Source organism: Mustela erminea, chromosome 3, assembly GCF_009829155.1.
Source record: "Mustela erminea isolate mMusErm1 chromosome 3, mMusErm1.Pri, whole genome shotgun sequence".
Taxonomy (NCBI): Eukaryota; Metazoa; Chordata; class Mammalia; order Carnivora; family Mustelidae; genus Mustela; species Mustela erminea.
In genome coordinates this window covers 47818255-47832150 of record NC_045616.1, presented here as the reverse complement: position 1 = coordinate 47832150, position 13896 = coordinate 47818255, and the positions used below count along the sequence as shown (strand labels likewise).

The following is a 13896-nucleotide window of genomic DNA, read 5'->3' as shown; positions in this document are numbered from 1 at the left end:
CTCTCCACGTTCTCTTTCCTTCTCCTTGTCTCCCTCTCTCTGCCTGCTTCCTCTGCCCTCGACTGCCTGCCTCTGTACTATATGGGGAGTAAAATTTAGAATTTATATATAGAAAGCTTGTTCTCTTTTTCCTTTCTCTTTTAAATCTTTTCTTCTCTTTCTTTCTTTCTCCCCCCCCCTTTTTTTTTTTTTTGGTCTTTTAATCGTGTTCATTTCCCCCATTTTAATTGACCAGGAGACGTGAGAGCGTTTATTTGGGGAGGGGGCCGAGGGCAAGGAGCCCCTGCCTGCCCCAGTCGCCTCCTCTCCGTCAGCTGCGTACAATGGGCCGCCGCTTGCAGAGTGCATTGACTGTCTCTCCATTATTTGAGCTGGAGGGGCTGTGGGGCAGACACGGAAAAGGCTCTTTATTCTGCTCTTTAAAATCGTCGCTAGTCACTAAGCGGTCGCTGACTCCCGACTTGTAGGCTGGAGAGACCGGGGAAGCGCAAAACGCACCCCAAACACGCAGCGCTTCCCAAACCCCTCCCTGGTGAAATTTAAAGTGAGAACGAGTATTAAAAAACAGACCCTACCTCTGTCAATACAGCGTGGCCATTTACACCCACCTTTACCTGAGGGCGTGTTGAGGATCGGGATGCTGGAGCTGAGACAAACTTTTACGCTCTCCCGAGTCGAGGGGCGGGCGGGCGAGCGGGGCTCCCACCCCCAGCGGCTGCCGCGGCAGCTTTGTCACTCCGCACAGCTCCGCGCCCGCCTGAGCCTGCCTAGGGAGCGATCTCAAAACGAGGGGGGTGCGAGTGTGCTATTGGAGAATATGTAACTAATAGAAGTATCATTTTCCCCAGTACGATCTTTCAAGGAAAAAAATCCATTGAAAGAATTTTCAAAGTGCTGTCTCCGTTTGGAGAAAAGGCGCAGGCTGCCTGCGGGGAGGGGAGGAGAGACCCGGCTGTGCGCCTCCCGGGCGCGGCTCCCGTCCGCTAGGTGGCAGCCGGAGCCAGCGATTCCTGCAGGCCCCGCGGCAGGACCGCTCCTCCTGCCCGCCCCTCCTCCCACGACCAATCGCCTTCGGGAATGGGGGTCTCTTGCTTGCTCTCATTCTCTCTCTCTCTCCCCTAACCTCCCTTCCTCTCTCCCTCCCTCCCCATCTCCCTCTTTCTCCCCGTCTCTCCCTCTCTCAGTCTCTCCCTCTTCTTCTTTCTGTCTCTCCGTCTCTTTCCCTCTGCCTCCCTCCCTCCCTCTCTCCCTCTCTCCCTCTCTCCCGCTCTCCTCCCTCTCCCCTGCCGCTCCCCCCACCCTCCTCTCCCCACTCCCCCCTCTCCACCTCTCCCCATCTCCCATTTTCCCTTGTCAGTCGCTCGCCCCTTTCCTCTTTTCCTGGGACTCCGACTTGACCGCACTAACTGTTCCCCCCCATATGAGGACTTACTACTGTTTTATCAGTAATTATTTAAGCGTTGTTTGAAGTTTGGAACAGCCTGCGAATACCAAAGAGGAAAAAAGAAAGAAGGAAAAATCGGATTGATTGTAAAGTTTATTTTTAAAATCATCATGGGATGAATAGGAGCCGTTGATTCAGATTGATTTTGTGGCAATAGCTGCATATTTCAGGAGTGTGTTTTGTCATAATTAAACCTTTAAAAGCAATGTATACTTTGGGCCAAAACGGGGAGTCCTTACCTTGTTTCTTAAAGGATATAAAAAGAGCAGAATCCACACTTGGATTATGCTTATATGTGAACGAAGAAAACAATTCCAACCCAGCATATTTCGTGAATCATTAAAATCGTAAGAGTTTATTTCTCATTAAAATTTTTTCTAACATTTTCAACGACACTCTCCTCACGCTCATAAAACCTAATTTTAAAAACTTTTCAGAAGAAATCAAAATAATTTCCTTCTAATTCTCTTTCACCCATTACTAGGCATTCTCCCCCTCGCCATCCCTTCCCCCTCTAGTGTTCGGGTGCGTGTGTGTGTGTGTGTGTGTGTGTGACCATAGACGACCCATACTAATCAGGTCTCAGAGTAAATAGCAGCGCAGGGCGATCTCAATGTAAATTGCGCTTGTCAGAAGCACACCCCCCTCCCTCACTTTCCCTCCTCCTCCCCTCACCATCCCCGTCAGTAGGTAGCTAAGAGGGAGGGGGAAAAAAAAAGAAAGAAAGAAAAAGAGGAGGGGGGAGGGGCTCTCCAACCAATGGCGTGCTGGAGGCTTGGCTAACCTTAGACTCCCATTTTCTCTCCCCCCCGATTCAGGGCTCTGACCAGTCAGTCGCCTTTGATTATCAGTTGCCAGCAGCCCTTCTCTTGGCTCCTTGACACGAGCTCCATATAAGGCAGCGATCTCCATAGAAACGTGTCAGTTTCAATAGTAGTGTCAAAGTTCACTATATACAGACATTCGCGCAGATCCCCCTTTCGGAAACATTGCTCTGCGAGTCCTCCCGTTTAAACGCATTCAATTTTGGGGTCTCTCTCTCTCTCTCTCTCTCCTCTCTCTCTCTTCTCTGTCTCTCTCTTCTCCTCCGCCTCTCTCTCTCAGTCTCTCTCAATCTCTTTCTCTCTCTTCTCTTCCCTTCTCTCCTCTCTCCCTTTTCTTTTCTTACATATTCTATTAGTTGTTTCCCTTGTATTCCTCTTCTTTCTCTTTTTCTCCCTCCTCCTTGTCTTTTGCTCCATTCCTGCAGAAGAGAGAGGGCTAAACTTAAAAAAAAAAAAAAAAAAAAGGAGGAGGAGGAGGAGGCACCCCCTTCGTATTCTTCTTATCGTTATTTTATACATATATGATTTTTTTTGGAGGGAGGGTGTTGGTTCCCGGCTGAAGAGCACTTATTTAAAATACTAAAAAAAGAACATTTTTGGGCGATCTCCAGGGTTTTTTTAACTAGCTCTGTGTGTTATAGCAGAAGAAGCAGAAGAAGGAGCAAGAAAGAGGAAAAGAAGAGGATTATTTATTCGACCTACTTTGGATGTCTCTCGCTTTTTTTTTTTATTGCAATTCTTTTTCTTCTGATTTTTATTTTTTCGATTTCGCTGTGATTTCGTCGCCGGCGTGAATTATCTCGTATTTTTCTCCCTCTCCGTCACCTCCCGAAAGAAGAAGGCAGCGAGAGCCCGGCGCCACCGGCACAACAAAAAGAGCAAAGTGTGTGATCCTCCTCGCCGGCTGCCTCCCTCTCTCCAGCGCTGCCTTCCTGAATGGCTGGCTGCGTCCAGCCCTGGACCTGGCCCCCCGACACCAACGCGCCCTGATCACCGCCGGCAGCCTCGCCCCGCGCCCTGCTCGGCTCACCGCGCTCCCCTCAATCCCGAGCCCAGCGAGGGCTCCCGCCGGGACAGCGGCGGCGGCGCGGGCGGCCCCGACCCGGGCTCGCGCTCCGGCTGCGGCCCCGACTCCAGCTCGGACTCCCGCCCGGGCCCCGGCTCCTCCAGCGGCGCTCGCCGCTGCAGCTGAGGCGGCGACTCCAGCGGCGCCTGCAGCCGCGACCTCCTCCTCCTCCTCCTCCTCCTCCTCCTCCTCCTCCGCCTCCTCCGCCTCCGCCGCCGCCGCCGCCGCCCTCGCCGGCTTCCTCTATGTCGGCTCAGCCGGCGCGCAGCGTGTAGCCGGAGCGGCCGGCGGGCGGGCGGGCGCCCGGCGCGGGTGAGCGAGTGTGTGTGAGAGTGTGTGTGTGCGCGGGGGTGCGGGCGAGGCGGAGGGCGAGTGTGTGCGCGCGCCGTGGCCCATGCCCGCCGCCCCCGGCGCTGCGCCCCGCGCCGCTCCCGGCTGCCGCCTGTGCCATTTCTGATTTTGCAACTTGGGGAAGAAGAAAAAAGCGAGAGAAGGGAGCTTGCTCGGTGGGGGGGGGTGGGGAGGGGGGGGAAGGAGAGCGTGGCCCCCCCAGGATCGGAGAGCGGGGGGAGCGGGCGAGGGGAGCAGGGGTGTTGGGGGGGGAGCCAGAGAGCCTGGGGGGGCTGCAAAAAGAGAGAAAGAAAACAGCAGGAACCACAACAAAACGCCAGCAGGGCGGGCGGGCGCGCAGCAGCAGCGGGGCGGCCGAGGCAGTAGCGGCGGCAGCGGCGGCGGCGGCGGAGGCAGCGGCCGGTGCCCGGCTCGGGCTCGGCTCCCGCGACCCCGGGGCGCCCGGCGGGCCCCCCGCCCCCTCCCCCTCCCCCCTTCCCCTTCCCCTTCCCCTCCCAGCGCGCTCGCGCGCCCCGCGGCCCTCGGCGAGCAGCTCGGCTCCCCCCAGCGCTCCCCGGGCCCAAAGATATGGCAATGGTAGTTAGCAGCTGGCGAGATCCGCAGGACGACGTGGCCGGGGGCAACCCCGGCGGCCCCAACCCCGCAGCGCAAGCGGCCCGCGGCGGCGGCGGCGGCGGCGGCGAGCAGCAGCAGCAGGCGGGCTCGGGTGCGCCGCACACGCCGCAGACCCCGGGCCAGCCCGGAGCGCCCGCCACCCCCGGCACGGCAGGGGACAAGGGCCAGGGCCCGCCCGGCTCGGGCCAGAGCCAGCAGCACATCGAGTGCGTGGTGTGCGGGGACAAGTCGAGCGGCAAGCACTACGGCCAATTCACCTGCGAGGGCTGCAAAAGTTTCTTCAAGAGGAGCGTCCGCAGGAACTTAACTTACACATGCCGTGCCAACAGGAACTGTCCCATCGACCAGCACCACCGCAACCAGTGCCAATACTGCCGCCTCAAGAAGTGCCTCAAAGTGGGCATGAGGCGGGAAGGTGAATATTTCTTCTCTGCTTCTTTCCCTGAGCTTCGCCCGCCTCCCCGACCCTCTTTCTTTCTCTCGCGGGGGTGGCTGCTGTATGGGGCTGGAGCTCCTGCGGTCCCGGCCCCGTCCCAGCTTCCCCTGTCCCCGCTGCCTTCCTCCCCCGGCGTCACCCCCCCCCAACCAAGCTCGCTGCCGCTGCCTCCCCCTCCCGGCCTGCGCTCCTCTCCCTGGCTCCTCCACCCCTCCTGCTGCCTGCTCAGGATTGTGTCCCTGGGATCGTGAGCTGTGGCTTAAAATCCCTTACTTCCTCTGTCTTGGATGTGCTCGGTGTGTGTCTCTTTCCCGCGTGTGCGTGAGGATGCTTGGGGGCTGTGCTGGCATGAACTTGGGGAGGGGTGCTGATTTCCCCCAGAAAACTCTTCTGTGTTTTTCATTCCACTTTCCCCTCCACCTCTTCATACCCTTTATTTAAAATTGGGGAGGGCTGGGGACTGGAGTACCCTGAACCATAGATTCATTGCTGCATCATCCTTTTGGAAGCTTAGCTTGGAAAAAGAGGAGTGAGATTTATTGCACTTGTAGGTCTAATTAGGGGGGAAGGGGGGCTTCTGGCCTGTTCACTGGTTCCCTCTCCTCTTCACCGAGCTGGGGCCGCCTCCTCCAGAGCTGTGGCCTTGTTTTCACCCCTCTACTTTGAAAGGAAAGTTTGTGACTGAACCGTCCTTTCATAGTTGTGTCATTTTTTTAAAAGCATGATACTCGTTTTATTTCTTCATCAAACTCCACCCTCTGCTTAAATACTGCATACAAATTACAATTTACAACGGCATTTACCGATCCTTCTGATTTGGCTATAATGCATAGACTGCAGCTGGCATGAGCTTCCACTTCATTTAATCCCTGTGTTGTATGGGTTTGGTTTCTTTTAACACAACTTTTGATGTTGTATTTAGATATGCTTCATGTTCATGTGGCAAGAGATGCAGCACTTTTCTTATAAATATATTTAGCCGTTTATAGTTAAAGTTTATCTCCTGACAATCATTAAAGATGTCTTATAGTCAAATTAGCGAACCAGTCAATTTTGCAGAATGCAGATTACTCCTTCTTGTAATTGACTTTAAAATTATATTTTATATGCCACAAGAAAAGAAATTGAATTCCTTCAGATCTCAAGGAGCAGGCAAATATGACGACTTCATTTCTAGCTCCAGGGAGATTTTTGTAGGCATCTGAAAAAAAAAAAAAAACTGAATTGTGCTCTCATTTAATTGAAAAATAACTGCCAAGTTCAAAACTATAATTAGAAAAAAAAGTATTCTAGCTGTTATGTTTCAAGAGCTTAAATTGCATTGGGACTTGCATTAAAATTAGAATCAAAGCAAATTTAAGAAAATAGTGCACAACCTGAAATAAGACAGCTATGTGTACATGGACATATCTATATTAATTTGTTGGGGGGAGAGTTCAGTAGCCCTAACTTTTCCTAAAGTTGTCTTTGTTTACATGGCAATTTAAAACGCTGGCACTGTTGAAGTAAAACATACACATTAAAAAAAAAAAAAAACTTTGGTCAGCTTTAAGAACTCAAAGCATGCTTACGTTTTGCATTCAGATGGTTAATGAATCCAGTGTTTTTGCAGTTGCAAGCTCGTGCATTCACTGGGTAAAAGCTGGCTGCAGGTTGCAGTGGCACCTCACAGGACAGACATTAATTATATTTCCCACTTTTTCAATAATGTTTGGCTACTGTAAGTTCTACTTTTTCTTGAAATTTTTCAATTTTCTGTTGCTTTTAACAGTGAACTTTGTGTGGGGCGAAGGGGAGGAGGGGGCAGGGGAGGGGTGCAGGATACTTGTTTTCTATTCAAAAGTTGTAAATGGTTATGTAACTTGTATCTATTTTAAGGATAATTCTATAGCATTTTGAGAGAATATGGAAACATTTTGAGCAAAACACTGCTTGCTCGCAAATGAAGAGGCGCTAGGCGTTTGCCTAGAACCACAACCTTCCTCTGATTTCGCCTGTTCTTTTTTGTTTGTTTCTGTTTTACTCTGATTTGTTTCCTTCTGGAGGGGTGAGTGGGATTTCATTAACCGGTGTGTTACACCTTGGTGGTGGAGGGGTTGGGTGGCACTTTCTTGGCCATGCCGGGCTGGGGGCCCTGAGATCAGGCCTAGTTCTGGCAGGGCTAGGGTGGCCAGGGGCGCAGGCGATGGCTGGGCATATTGAGCCGCGGAGCTGGAGGCCCTCACCCCTGATTTCCTCCCGGTGTGGGCTGTGAGTGAGAGCGAGCGCGAGAGAAGATGCGCCGGGCGCGTGTGGCTGTAGGAAGAGGCTCCGCATTGTGTCGGGTGCGCTGCGGCGCGCCGATGTTCGCAAGCCCCCTGGATGCACATTGCCTCTTTTCTCTCTTTCTTTTTGTCAGCGGTTCAGCGAGGAAGAATGCCTCCAACCCAACCCAATCCAGGCCAGTACGCACTCACCAACGGGGACCCCCTCAACGGCCACTGCTACCTGTCCGGCTACATCTCGCTGCTGCTGCGCGCGGAACCCTACCCCACGTCGCGCTACGGCAGCCAATGCATGCAGCCCAACAACATCATGGGCATCGAGAACATCTGCGAGCTGGCCGCGCGCCTGCTCTTCAGCGCCGTCGAGTGGGCCCGAAACATCCCCTTCTTCCCGGATCTGCAGATCACCGACCAAGTGTCCCTGCTGCGCCTCACCTGGAGCGAGCTGTTCGTGCTCAACGCGGCCCAGTGCTCCATGCCGCTGCACGTGGCGCCGCTGCTGGCCGCCGCCGGCCTGCACGCCTCGCCCATGTCCGCCGACCGCGTCGTGGCCTTCATGGACCACATCCGCATCTTCCAGGAGCAGGTGGAGAAGCTCAAGGCGCTGCACGTCGACTCGGCCGAGTACAGCTGCCTCAAAGCCATCGTGCTGTTCACGTCAGGTGAGGCTGTGGTCGCCGGGAGGGCAGGCCGCGCCGGGGACGCCTGCAGGCCGCGCTCCGCCCGGCCCGGCCTCCTACGCCGCGTCGCCGCGCGGGCCCCGCCGGCCCGAGCCCGACCTGCGGTCTGGCGGGGACTTGCGGCCCCAGCGCCCGGACACGGCCCGAGGCGCCGCTGCCATCTTGGGAGCGCGGCGGTGCGGGAGCCGAGGCGGCTGGGAGGCGGGCGGCGGGCGGCCCGGCCTGGGGGCCCGGACCCCCACGCGGGGCGGCGGCGGCGGCGGCTGCGGCGGGTGCGCGTCTTGTGTGTGTGCAGGGGTTGGGGGGGGCGTGGGGACGGTCTGGCTGCGCGTGTGTGCGGTGTGCATGTGTGTGCGTGTGGTGTGCGCCAGCGTTTAGTGTTTCTGGGGGAGGAGAGGGAAAGAAGAGAACGTGGGAATGTGGCTTTCTCCTCTGTGTGGCACGCTCCCTGGATGTGTTTCCCGACACAGAGAGACACACACAGAGGTGGAAAGAGAAGAATACGCGCAAATAAATCATAAATAATCCCGCTTTATTGCTGCCTGATTTTCCCTTATCGGAAACCATTCATGTTTGCAGTTGCTGAGGTTATTGAGGGTCGTAAAAAACGGATTCAATCTAAACAAGAAAGATAAAAAACAAAAGGAATACTGTAGAACCCGCAAGTATGGGAGGATTCCCGCCCCAGAGATAAATTTCCTATCCACGCAAAACACACGAACATTGGAAATTTAACAGAGTGCCTTAAAAATATCAAATTAAATGTAGGTGGTGGTAACATGCATGTTAACAATTTCTCTTATGATAGATGGTTCAAATTAACTTCCAGGAAAGTGCATTAACGTTGCCTTTGAAGGCTCTAGTCAGAGCCTCTGAGAACAGTGCCCGCTTTTTATTATTGTAACCTGCAAGAGGGAAACATATAAACACCCGGGACAGCAGGTAATGGGGGGAAATATAAACAAAGCCAGAAAGGAGGCTGGTGGGGGAACAGAGCTGCTCAGATTGGGTCCCGGGGCCTTGCCCACTGTGAGTAGGGTTAGCTGCAGTTTTAGTCCCATTATTGGCACTATTGTTTTTAATTCCTCCATTCAGAGAACAAATAAACCATCCTAATAAATCTATCCTAGAGCCAGGACCTCCAAAGGCCAAATTAAAACCATTCCCGAGCAGAGATGGCAAAACCCTTTTCCCAAGGCCTTGTTGAACAGTAAGCAATGGTATAATCTATCAATATTTCCTGGCTTTCATGCGTGAAGAATCGTATTTACATTGTATTAAAATGACTCTTAAATTTGCACAATATTGTAATGTAGCAAATGTAGTATTAATATCGATCTGAACAGCAGATAATTTATTTAGACAAGAGCATCTCATTTGTATGCAGGGTGGCCAGAGCCGTGGACTTGGACTGCCCCCCTTTTACTTTCAGTGCAAATGCAGGTCTGCTCGTGGGAGAGGGAGTTATTCTTTGCAAGAGGATAAAGTGCAAACCTTAAAACAAATGGAAGATTTATTGAATAGCCTCCTCAGTGTTTGAATGCATTTTATCTTAATAAGTCTTCTTGATGGAAACGTGTTTTTCAAAAGTGACAAAGAGCCTGGGAAGCAGCGACCGGGCTGCTTTCGCTCTGGCAGGCCTGGGGCCTGGCTGGCTCTCGACTACCCGGCTCTTTAGCCAAATTAATCAGGAAGCAAGCCAGTGTCGGGGAAGCTGGGGTTTTAAAATCTCATCCAGTGAGGTGTCTTGAAGCAGAAATGTGACTTGGAGCTGGACAGAGGTCTTCTCAGGAAAGGTCTTTCCTCCCTTTCCCGTGTCCCCTACTTAGGTTCTTTGAACTCCCTTGACTTTTCTGATCTCCTGCCCTTTCCCAGAGAGAGGCATGGGCTGTGCTGGCCGCAGGGAAGATGGTGGAATTATTCATGCCTTTCTTTCAACTTTCCATCCTAAAACATCCCCGTGAAAAGTGTTCCTTTTTAAAAAAGTTTTCCCGGAGAAGTTTCCCAACTACATCTTCAAGGTGCAGGGGAGGCTGAGAAGTGAACAATAACATTATTTTGTTAGAAAATTGCAAACAGAATATCTGAAAATGGAAATGGAGCTGTCAGTAGTAATTCACCCCCCTTCTCCATACAACACATTTCCACTTTTGACTAAACTTGTTTTGATTGCTAGCCAGAAGGGAATTCATGGGAAGCCTTCTCAAAGTCATCCAACTTTTAAGCAAACTTTGAATGATGGAAAAGACAGTTTTAGACATATTGTCCAACGAGGTTTGCTCCGGCTAAGTATTTGAAGCTGGCACGGGGGTTCCCTGCGGTGGTTTTCACATTTGGCCTCCGGATGGTATGCTTAATCCTTAATATTCTGGAAAGCATCCAAGGACTAGGTCATGACCTGAACTTACTTTTTTAAAAAATTCATTAATTCATACACCTAAATATTCCCTCAAATAAATGGGACCTCCTCTGAAAGGAGCCATCTAGTTAACATAAATACAATAAATCCATTTTCAGCACAATAATAACTTTGATTTCTAGTTATGGCAGCTGATTACATCTATATTTCCTGAACACTAAACTCTTTTGAATGCACACCATGAAATACATTCTCTGCACTACAAAGGCTAAGCCGGGAGGGCCTGAGCAGTAATGGTTATTTATTTACATAATTTCTTTTCCATATACTATAGAAGAAATATTGAAGGTTCCTGCATTGACACTACCACATAAAAAGTGGGGCATGAATTCTGTATATTCTTCCTCCTTTTCTGATCTCGGGTATATCTCATGGAATGTAAATATGTACTTCATTACACCCCCTGCTCACCTCGCTTTGCTGCCACAGTCACCCAATCGACTTGAGAGCTCATACTCTCTGTCCATAGTTGGGGGACTCCTGTTGCAGGAATATCCAGAGTGGGGATGGATATCTAGAGTGGGAATCCAGACCTGAAGTGGGACTCCTGCTGGAGGGAGGCCACAGAGCTGTCCGGCTGGCACCTGGCAGCCAGGCCCCCGCTGCAGGCATTCTGCCTTCAAAGGAGGAAAGAAATCCAAGCAGCCAGCCCAGGGCCCAGGCAAGCCCTTCCCCGGCTTCTCTCCCTTGGACTGGCCTAGCTGGGAGAAGGCTAGTGTCGTTGCACTCCGGGGGCCCTAATTGTGCATATCAGATAAATATTTTACAGACCTGAGGGGATGCCATATGGGTCTTTAAAAAAAATCTGCTGGGGTATCAGTGGGTCCTTTTCATACTACATTGTCTGAGGCTGAAAGGGATCCTGTGCCATAATGGGCAGATAATGCATGTAAAGCAAGATATATGTAAATATGAGTGTGCGTGGTGGCCAGTCAGCAGGGCCAGGTTAGCAAGTAAGGCCAAGGGCAGACCTCAGCTTCCCCTCCCCTGAGTAGTGGAGCCCTAAAGTGCCCCTGCCTCGCCCTGCTAGCCATAAAATCTCACTGGCTTCCCAGGTCAGGCCAGTGTGGATGCACCCGGGTGGCTGGCGGGAGTAATTAGACATCTGAGAGGAACGCATTCTGGATCCAGGGTCAAAGGAGACCCCCCCCCTTAGAAGTCCTTGAATTAGCACTAGTTTTATTTGTATTTTTGCTCAAGGCCATTGCCTTGTAGATGAATGTGTTAGAGTGCTTTGTAAATCCCAGTTCTTGAAATACAAAGACATAAAGCTCAGAAACTCAGCAGACACGGGTTTCACTTTGAATCATTTGGTAGGACTTCTTGGGGTCACACTTGCCCACTCACAATTATATAATGTCCTTTCGGGGGCATCGCCATGCATGAATTTCTCCCCAGATCTATATATTAGCGACTCTGCCTTTGATCTCTAGTCAACCTCCTGACTGGCTAAGGGCTCCTCTGTGATCTTTCTGTATTTTAAATATTTATTATTAATATAAGAAATAACATGGGTGTTTGAACTAAGAGAGGAAGCTTTCACTTCATTCTTCTGATTCCACCTTCTCTTCCGTTTCTTTGCCTTTAGTTAGTTTATATAGTATAAACTACTGTCTTGAAATATTTTTAGGAGACCATGAAGAGCCTTGGTTGATATGAGATAAACACACAGGTTTTAAGATGCTGTCATTGTGTGTAAGTGCCTTTTTCCCCCTTGGTCCTCTGACAGGAAGCCTATCTCCCCAGTTCCCCCACTCAACTCCCCACCTCCCAGTTTGGAAGCAGCAACAGCAGCTGCCTCCACCCCAGCTTTGTGTCTGATCGTTGAAGATGTCTCCTTTCCACAGCCTGGGGTAACTGAGCCATATTCCTTCTGATTATTATACAGCTTACAGAGATGTGACCAATTTTCAATTACTTGATCAAAAGCACAGATAGAAGTGTACACCCTCACCGAGGCTTTCTGCAGAGTTCTTGGTCGCATAGATAGCGGATCTCAAATCCCGTATTGCTAAAGCATGGGCTCGATCTGAGTCCACGCACTGCCAGCCCATGATTCCTTACCCCTCCCAGGTGTTTATTCACTAGACAGTCTAGGTTCTCCTTGAAGATTTTGGTTGGGGTCATTTGGGTTTGAGAGGGAGGACTCCAAGAAGCCTGTAAAAACTGCCCCAAAGCCACGTATTTCTTCAGGGCTTCTGAACACCCCAAAATCAGGGGCAAAAGGGGCAAAAGTCCTCCCTTTAATGAGCACAGAGGAACGATGCTCCCCTCCAGGCGGAGGACAGGTTGCTCCGCACAGCAAACATGGCTCCAACATCGTACATTATTTAATCCAAAGGTGAAAGAGGAAAAAACAAAGGGACTGGAGAGGTTGCTGCCTCTCTGCCCGTGTGTGCTTCCGTCTCCTGCTCCCCTAGGCTTGGTGGGGGTGTGATTTATTTTTATTGGTGTTGGGGGCAGAGAGGAGGGAATGGTGAAGAAGGAATGGGGAGGTATAGAGAAGAGGATTTTTTTCCCTTTTCCCTTCGATTTCCTTTCTTCCCTCTTATCAACTTAAAAATATTTCTGAGGGTTTGTTTGTGCCTTTGCTGTTCACTAACCTGTGTGTCCCCTCCCCTCTTCTGCCCTTCTTGTGGCCGCACGGGCAGATGCCTGTGGCCTGTCCGACGCCGCCCACATCGAGAGCCTGCAGGAGAAGTCTCAGTGCGCACTGGAGGAGTACGTGCGGAGCCAGTACCCTAACCAGCCCAGCCGCTTCGGCAAACTCCTACTGCGACTGCCCTCCCTGCGCACCGTGTCCTCCTCGGTCATCGAGCAGCTCTTCTTCGTTCGTTTGGTAGGTAAAACCCCCATCGAAACTCTCATCCGGGATATGTTACTGTCTGGGAGCAGCTTCAACTGGCCTTACATGTCCATCCAGTGCTCCTAGACCTTGGGCGCTCCCCACCTGCCCCCGCCCCCCTAGAGACTCACTGGACCGGCGGGGGCCATGGACTCCAAAGCTGCGGGGACATCAGGCGGCTGTTGCAGGGTGCAGCCAGGCAGGGGGGAGGTGGGCCGGGCCGACAGGAGCAGCCCACCCTGCAGAAATGCAACCCGAGCTGCAAACCAGGAGAAAAAGAGACTCTCTTTAGGATCAGATCTGTGAACATGTTGGAAAGGAAAGAAAAAGGACCTTGTGTCTGGTGAGAAAAGGAAAAAAAAAATTGGAAGAGAGGACCATGAAAATTTTAATAAAACAGAAGGAGACTAATGGACCTTCCAGGATTTATTGTGGACGGATGTGGATATATTCTGTACAGAAAACAACACATGGAAGTGGACTGAATTCTATGTAGAAACACACACACACGCCCCAAACATTGTTATTCATTTTGTAAAATACTAGTCTTTATTTTCATTTTTTTGTAAAATTTAAACATCGTATGCACATAAAAAAAGGAAACAAGAATTAGGGGAAAATAACATTTTCCAAATAATTATAAAAAAATTGTCCTGTGTCTATGTATCTATATCTGTTTTGTATTTTTTTCTGGTTCCAAACCAGATTTCCTGTGATTCTATACTAATAATTTTTGATATAACCCTTTGCTTCTTATAATGAGTGCGATATATGTTGTCGAGGCTGTTCTTCAAGAATTAAAATTGAAGTGAAAATTTAAACAAAAAATAAAAGAATTTAGCAAAACCCACGTGTCTGGTTACTTGACAGATGTCTTAAGTGCAAGAGAACCCGCCAATTAATTTCCACTCCAATTATTATTAGAATGGGGAGGTGAAGGTGGAAACTTTTA

General features: G+C 50.9%; 1 protein-coding gene across 2 annotated transcripts; it reads left to right on the top strand.

The window, feature by feature from the left end:
- The first annotated feature begins 4138 nt into the window (after window positions 1–4138).
- Window positions 4139–13443, top strand: NR2F1 (nuclear receptor subfamily 2 group F member 1). 2 transcript variants are annotated; one of them, XM_032335755.1, is made up of 3 exons: window positions 4139–4715; window positions 7135–7662; window positions 12751–13443. In XM_032335755.1, exons 1-3 carry the CDS (start codon window positions 4253–4255, stop codon window positions 13029–13031), a joined length of 1272 nt encoding a protein of 423 aa, XP_032191646.1. In that variant the 5' UTR covers window positions 4139–4252; the 3' UTR covers window positions 13032–13443. The 2 variants fall into 2 exon arrangements, with proteins under 2 accessions (XP_032191646.1, XP_032191647.1); XM_032335756.1 differs by lacking the exon at window positions 4139–4715 and adding an exon at window positions 4956–6456.
- Window positions 13444–13896: the final 453 nt, after the last annotated feature.

What these genes read in the sequence shown, in the direction of transcription:
- NR2F1 (XM_032335755.1), top strand. Translation starts at nt 4,253, where the DNA reads ATGGCAATGGTAGTTAGCAGCTGGCGAGATCCGCAGGACGACGTGGCC. An exon ending in AGTGGGCATGAGGCGGGAAG is followed by an intron (nt 4,716 to 7,134) that starts GTGAATATTTCT and finishes TCTTTTTGTCAG; the next exon opens with CGGTTCAGCGAGGAAGAATG. An exon ending in CATCGTGCTGTTCACGTCAG is followed by an intron (nt 7,663 to 12,750) that starts GTGAGGCTGTGG and finishes CCGCACGGGCAG; the next exon opens with ATGCCTGTGGCCTGTCCGAC.